Source organism: Meleagris gallopavo, chromosome 9, assembly GCF_905368555.1.
Source record: "Meleagris gallopavo chromosome 9, MGAL_WU_HG_1.1, whole genome shotgun sequence".
In the NCBI taxonomy this organism is placed as follows: Eukaryota; Metazoa; Chordata; class Aves; order Galliformes; family Phasianidae; genus Meleagris; species Meleagris gallopavo.
Window position 1 is genome coordinate 16,232,420 of NC_139412.1, and position 7,570 is coordinate 16,239,989.

The 7,570-nt window shown below is 44.0% G+C and overlaps 1 protein-coding gene across 2 annotated transcripts; it reads right to left on the reverse strand.

The window, feature by feature from the left end:
- Positions 1-404: 404 nt before the first annotated feature.
- Positions 405-6,748, reverse strand: MCTS1 (MCTS1 re-initiation and release factor). 2 transcript variants are annotated; one of them, XM_085230524.1, is made up of 7 exons: positions 6,581-6,748; positions 5,733-5,885; positions 4,995-5,092; positions 3,840-3,973; positions 2,427-2,494; positions 1,308-1,386; positions 405-629 (listed from the first exon to the last, which is right to left on the reverse strand). In XM_085230524.1, exons 1-6 carry the CDS (start codon positions 6,589-6,591, stop codon positions 1,323-1,325), a joined length of 528 nt encoding a protein of 175 aa, XP_085086650.1. In that variant the 5' UTR covers positions 6,592-6,748; the 3' UTR covers positions 405-629; positions 1,308-1,322. The 2 variants fall into 2 exon arrangements, with proteins under 2 accessions (XP_085086650.1, XP_085086649.1); XM_085230523.1 differs by lacking the exon at positions 1,308-1,386 and having other exon boundaries at positions 6,581-6,746.
- Positions 6,749-7,570: the final 822 nt, after the last annotated feature.

Genomic DNA, 7,570 nt, shown 5'->3' on the forward strand with positions numbered 1-7,570 from the left:
ATAGATAAATGCTTCTTCAAAAGAAGTGTTCCTGAAGTAAAATACTAAAGTTAATGCTGTTAATAAATAAAGTTTAAAAAAAAAAAAAAAAACACATATTTCCACATTCAATAAACAGATAGGCCAGTGAGATGTTAAATCAGAAGCAAAAAATTCTGAAGCGTTTTGGAGGTTTTAGAAACTATACTAATTATAGTTCACATACAGTTTACATTACTGCTTTAGAGGAGCACAAAAATGTAAACATTCCTTGGCTTTTTCCTCCTTTTCCTTTGAAATTTTACTCACAGTCCATGCAGGATCTTTCCCACCAGATACCTTCAGTGACTGAAGACTTGGGTTTAAGACAAACCAATTAAAAACTGTAATAAAAAGAAATCTAGAAAACTATAGTAGCCTATCAGTACTTTTGCATTCACTTGTTTTATTTAGCATTGCCACAGAACAAAATAATTTGTACATTCAGTCACATTAAAAACGAGGAATTACAAAGCAGTCCACATTTAATCTAAGTGCATTCCCTTGGAGTAACACAGTTCCTTTTGTTTCACTTGTATGTCTTCATATGCCAAAGACCATCATTTAAATAGTGGATATTTTCAATACCAATCCCTTTGTTGACCTTCTCACTGTTGAAGAACAAAAGCACAGAAGTGTTTGGTTAATGTTAGGGCAGTGCAAAACACCACACTGGAAGTACAAACTGTGCCTGTAAGTGCAGGATGGGCTGACAGGAAACACAGGATACAGAATACAGAATTTGACCTCATGCTTCCAAGTCTGTCACAGAATCAAATGCAGGTGAGCTGCTTTGCTTCTAGTTGCAAGACAGCTACCTATTAATAAAGGACTACAAATCCTAAAAGAACGTGACAAGGACTTGCAGCATTTTATATACAGATTTTTCCTATATAATGGGAGTCAAGTGAGCTCTTAAAAATGGTGGTTTTGTACATCTGCATTGGTTTTGTGCTCATCTTTCTTTCCAGTTGGTGAATTCCATGGAAAAAAGATCTAATTTTTATCACAACGAACAAGACAAAACTAATCATTCCAGGGCAGAAAAGTTTAAATCCCCTGGGAATCAAGAAGGAAAATACCTCTGTGTTAATTCCACTAATGCATCATGTATTGTAATGTAAAATGATCTAAATAGTAACTGTTTCTCAGTTTTCTGTTTTAGACACTATCACAGAAAACAGCACATAGCTGCACAGAGCAACATCATTTCCTTTTCCTCTCCAGTTTATGTTACTTCCCACAGGAATACAATATTCAAGTGAATTTGAAGTCAGGATTAGGAATACCTAGGCTTTCAATGATCACAGCAGATCTCTGCAGATGTAGGATGGGACATAGGTAGTTACATCTTCTCTCAACCTTTTCCTCGAGTCCATCAAAGGCACCACAAATAATTCAGAGAAGTAATTATCCACCAAGTACAGATCCAGGCTGCTGTAGGGCCATTCTACCCCTGTTCATTGGAACACACCCCACCTTCCCCCTGCGTTTTCATTACTGCTTGTAGCAGCACAGTGACACAGTACAGAAGATGACAATCCAGCTGAGAACTATCCCCACAAAAAGAGTGATTTGTTTTCATCAGAACCAGCTTTGTCACCCACACTACAGCTGGGTGGGGCTGGAACCGAAGCAGCCCAGACTTGCGTGGGCTGCTTTGTAAGATGGCTGCAAAATCATCACGCTGCAAGACGTCACAGAAATTAAGATGACAAAAAAGTATCATCTCCTAATTCTGGATTATCAGAATGCTAAGAATGATCTACATTCTTTTCAATGTTATGCCTCCTTTTCATTTCACCCATTGTTTACCCCCAATCAGATCTCTGTAACTCACAAGAAGCTTAGCTACAAGGATTTTAGACAGGAATGCTGCATGTGGGTCCAAGGCAAAAAAAAAAAAAAAATAGAGAAAAAAGAGACCAGCTCGTCAGCCGAGTACCAGCAGGATTTCAGTTTCTGCTGCCCTTACGTGAAAATAAATAAATAAAATCACTTGAACAATTTCAGCCTGCTCAGATCCAAATGCCATCTCTTGCCCAGCACAGGCAGAAAATACTCAGAGGTATTTCTTTGTTCAGCAAAATCTCTGAGAAAGTACTATCGGAGCATAAGAAATATTGACATTCAGAGACACCACTGAAGTTGTTTGTCTTAAAAATCTATATTCACATAAAGTAACTTTTTTGACTCCATTTGGTGAATAAATTACTAGGAAAGACACTCCTTGCCTCCTTCTCCCAGCTTAATGTTAATCAAAAAAATGAAAGTTTAAATAAATGCTACACATAAAAGAAACACATTGCAACAGTGATTCAATAACCTTGACAGTAGAGCTTAAATTACAAACTAAAAAAGAAATTACAATATGGGAAAAGCTAGACTTCATTTTTTACAACACTTACATGTCATCAGCTGACATCTTCATGACTCCCACGCATAATGCATGTTGTTTTCCCTCTGCCATTATTGCCTAAAAATTACCACTAAGGAAAACAGCGTGGTTTTTGTTTGTTTTTTTTAGAGTTATTTCTAAAAAGTAAAAGCAGTAACAAGAAATTGGAGGAAATCACTTTACAGAAAAAAGCATCAAACTCCCCAGTTGAACTTTTGGCCCTTCAGTAATTGTAGGGCACTGGCTCTTGAAGGTAAGCAAAATTAACAGCTGAATCACAGTGCACAGAATGTGAAGCACATATTTATGAACTTCAAATAACAATTACAAAACAATCTCCCAACACCACTCTCCAGATTTCTCTTTACACCTAACACTGGTCAGTCTCTCCCGTTTTGGAAAAATGCTGCAGCTACACATGGGGCCATTTTACATCACACTGCACAGAAGAACAGAGGCTTATCTGAAGAAATCTAGAAGATAATGGAATCAGACACCCTTCTCAAAGCTTGTCAGCGTGTAATACTGAGTGTGCATCTTCTCCAATCACATCTGAATAGCAACAACAGCTGTAGAGGTTGGCATTGATGCTGAATTTGATAGAATCATAGAATGGTGGGACCACAATGATCATCTAGTTCCAACCCCCTGCTATGTGCAGGTCGCCAACCACCAGACCAGGCTGCCCAGAGCCACATCCAGCCTGGCCTTGAATGCCTCCAGGTTTGGGGCATGCACAACCTCCTTGGGGAACCTGTTCCAGTGCCTCACCACCCTCTGTGTGAAAAACTTCCTCCTAACATCTAACCTAAACCTCCCCGTGTCAGTTTAAGACCATTCCCCTTGTCCTATCACCATCCACCCTCATAAAATACGCTCCTTTCAAATGTTAGAAGGCCACAATGAGGTCTCCCCGGAGCCTTCTCTCCCAAGCTAAATAAACCCAGTTCCCTCAACCTTTCTTCATAGGAGAGGTGCTCTGATCATAGAACCACAGAACAGCCCGGGTTGAAAAGGACCACAATAATCATCTAGTTCCTTTCTCAGTAATGCATTCATTCCCTCAGAAATGAACTGTGTTCTTCTATAACTAAAGGAGATAATTGTTTTAAGGAGGCAGGGCAAAAAATTAGTTTGTACTTCATCTCGTTCTGCCTAACACCAGGAGTTCCTATTTCCCACCTAACCGAGCAGAGCAAGAACAGTTAATTTTGGGGTGGCTCTGAAACATCACAACAGGAAAAAAGAATTAAGAACAACCTGAATCTTTCCAAATAACATTCAAAGCTTGGCAAATCTTCTCAAGTTACTAGTTATTCCACAAAATAATATTCAACACCAAAGTAATTAAGTTTGTGACCAACTGAACATACACATACAAATTTAACTCAGCAAGAAGTAATTCCTAATTAAAGAAGGATACAACAACAGTGTCAGCAGCAGCAGGGTAAAGTTTTGCTCCAGGAGATGTCAGGCCAGGACACATTATATTAGCTCCACTTAGTACAAATTTAATGGCTCCTTTATCAACCTGCTGATGTGGTAGAATAAATGGATCTAAGAGGGGAAAGATACAGCATTACAATTAATACATTAAGATAACAATATGAATCATTCATTACCAAGCTGGGGGAATTAGGTGCATAATGTGCTGCATAGGCAGGAAGTTAGAAATAATTAGTAGCACTCCTGCTGGGCAGCACTGTCCTGAAAAAACACAGCTACTGTTTTTCCTGATTAAATCTTTGTTCTGAGAACCAAAGGCTGGGAATCTCAGAACCAAACACAGGCCTATCCTTCCTGCATGTGCACACAGCCCTTATAAAAACTATACCAAGCTTCCCCAAAGAAAACCATCACTGAAGTGACTCTAGAAATAAACACTTCAGAAGTAACAGGACAAAATATGCAAAGGCAGACAAAGTTCATTGAATGTCAGCTCTCAAAGGTATTCTCCAAGTTTGTGCAACAGCACACGGTTGTTCAAACATGGTTTTCAAATCCAGATCAACATTTTATGGACAGCCAAAGCCATCCAAAGCAGTAACAGAATGGAGCAGAACAGTAAGAGCAGAGATAAAGTAATGCAAAGTATTATAATTTAAGAAGTAAAAACCATGCAGTGTAAATTCTAGAAGGAGATGAGCATCAATTGCATCGTTGAACTGCTGGTTAAAGACTACTTTTGCAGTAAGAACCTACAAGTATTTTAAGGCAGCAAGAGGGGTTTAAAAAAAAAAAAAAAAGGCTTGAAACAACAGATAGAGTAACAGGATTAACAACAAGAAATGTAGGCTCCAATAAAAATCACTCTGCACAAAGCCCCACAAGAATTCTGCAACATAATACCTAAAAATCAAAGGTCAGATTACTTAACATAGAGAATTACATTTATTCTGGAGAAAACAAGCCACAGAGATACCTGAGACAGCAATGCAAGTGCAGCTGGAAATGCAGAATGCATCTTTAAGATCTGTAACGTGCATGTGCACTACATAAATACTCAGTTGTACAGAAGTCTGCTTGATTCCCACACTCCCCCCTCTGCTCCCACCACCACCCTCCTCAGGGAACTTACACTTGTGAAGTAACCTTAGCGTTGGGTAAAAAATCCCTTCTCTTTGTCTGAAGAACAGCAATTCTCCATTCACAGTGAGGATTTCTATATGTTCATGACTGCAAGATAAAAGAAATGTAACTTTAATAACTGCTTAGCTCTTTTGTAAATTAAATGCATCACGTATTCTGGTCTATCTTGGCAACTGAGGATAATTAAGGCAGTCAATTATCAGGAAAATTTAAAACTAAAATTATCAGATGCTTTCTTCTTCAATAATGGCTTCATGCTATTCCCTCTCCTTAAAAGTTCTGCAGACAGACAAACAGACAGCTGGTCACAAAAGCCAGCAAAAAAATCCTATCCTCTATTAAAAAAGTAAACCAAACAATATATGGAAATCCAAAATCAGTAGTAGTAATAAAAACAACTTGGAAGCTATTTAAACAAGTTTGATTTTCTGAAGCCATAAAAGCTGAATGCTTTCCTTCCACAACAAGGTAATCCCAAGCGAGTCACCATACAGGTCAGATGTTTGCCACCAGGCATTCTCATTTTCCCCCAGCACCCTACAAGCACGCTTTCAACAGCATGATGAGCACACACAGAATTTCTGGCTCAGTTATAACATGCACTGCTATCTACAAGAATGGACGTATGCTTCTTAAAACCCCTGGGCCATTCTCCCATAGAAAGTAAACATGTACACGAAGCAACCCAAGCACGTTGGAAACAGAGGTTAAAGAAAAAGAAACTTACCATCTTACTATTTTGACAGGGTCTTTCTTTGGCATAATTTGGTTTAGCCATGGTTCAATAACAGGAAATTGGTCTATCAGTTGGTTCTTAATACCTTTAATAACTGAAGTCTTCAGTTGGATACAGTTTGATACGTTCTCCTTTTCATCAAATCTGCCAAGCAAAACCATTTCACAAACACAGAATCCGCTGCCCGACAACGCAGCACTCACAGGGCATTCTTCAGTAAGTATATGCCTGCCCAGCTTTGAGGCACGGGCTTACAAAGGCCGGGAGGCCGGCCCTGAGCGGGGCAGGCAGGGTTACCCCAGCAGCGTGAGAGTGCCCACGGGGCCCCCAGGGCCCCACAGCGCCACTCACCGCCTCGCGGGGCGGCTTTCGCTGACAGCAGCACCGCTTACAGCCCCGGCCAGCCGCGTTCTCACAGAATCACAGAATGGCCCAGATCGGAAGGGGCCTCAAGGATCACGAATCTCCAACCCCCTGCCACATGCAGGGCCACCAACCTCCCCATTTCATACCAGACCAGGCTGCCCAGGGCCGCATCCAATCTGCTCCCGCCCGCGCTCTGCGTTATCACAAAGTTTCGACAACGCAACGCCCCAAATTGCTTTTTTCTTTTTCTTTTTTTCCCCCCTTTCCTCTGACACCAAGGGTTGGAAGGCGGAGCGCAGGATGAGGCTGAGGTCGCACACAACGCGGCCGCAGGGACCGGGGGGGAGCGCGGCGGGCCTCTCCCGCACCGCCCAGCCTCAACGCTGCGGCGGACGGAGCGCCGGGCCCGGCCGAGCGGACCCGCCGGGCCGATACCGCGATCCTACGGCCGGCCCCACCCCGGCCCGACTCACTTCTTGAACATCCTGGGGCGGTGGGCGCCGGGCGAGCGAGAGCCTGGGCCGGGCGTGGACCGGCGGGCGCGGGGCGGGCTGCCGGGCCTCCGCGCTCCCTCACACGAGGTCCCGGCCCTCCCCTCCGCGCCAGCCGGAAGCGCCGCGCGCTTTACGGCCTGTCGTGCCGCTCCATAACAACGGAACGCGGGGCGTCACGGTGCCGGGCGGGACTACAACTCCCAGCAGGCCGCGCGGCGCCTCTGCGCATGCGCACGGACGGTAAACCGGGCTGCGGTTGTGGCGCTGCGCGGCGCCTGGTTTTGTGCCTCGTAGCACGGCCGCGGGGTGACCGCGCTCACCGAGAGAGCAGTGTGCTGCTCGAGTGCCGACACGGCGCTCTTTTCCCAGATGTTTCATAATCACAGAGCCGGAAGGGACTTCAGGACGTCCCCCAGTCCAAGCCCGCAATGCAGTTCCGTACAGCAGTGGCACAGCATGGCGTCCATCAGTCTGAGTATCTCAAAGGAGAACTCCCACCTCCCTGGGCAGCTGTGCCACCCTCACACGAAGGTTTTTCCTCATGTTTGTACAGAACTTGTTGGGTTCCAGTTTGCACCTGTCGCTGCACTCCTTTGTAGAGGGCCCGTGCCACTTACTTCAGACCTGCCCCCCAGCTGAACAGCCATGAGATGCCTTCTCAGCCTTCTCCTCTGCAGGCAGTGGCTATGTCCCTCAGAATGACAGAATCACAGCATGGCCAGGGTTGGTAGGGATCTCAAGGATCAGAAAGCTACAACCCCCTGCCACATGCAGGGCCACCAACCTCCACATTTAATACCAGACCAGATTGCCCAAGGCCCCATCCAACGTGGCATTGAACACCTCCAGGGATGGGGATGTCAGCCATCAGCCCACGTGGACCCAAGTGAAGACAAGCACAGCGTTCATTGGAATCAAAACGTTTTGCTTCGTGACAACTGCGGTAAACCCATCTCCAGTACACAGAAC

Bases quoted from the DNA above. Each gene is read 5' to 3' on its own strand.
- MCTS1 (XM_085230523.1), bottom strand. The intron at 3,974-4,994 runs GTAAGTTCCCTG...TTCCCCTCTTAG, and splicing joins GCTAAGGTTACTTCACAAGT to ATCCATTTATTCTACCACAT. The intron at 630-2,426 runs GTAAGTGTTGTA...GTTCTTCAACAG, and splicing joins AAGATGTCAGCTGATGACAT to TGAGAAGGTCAACAAAGGGA.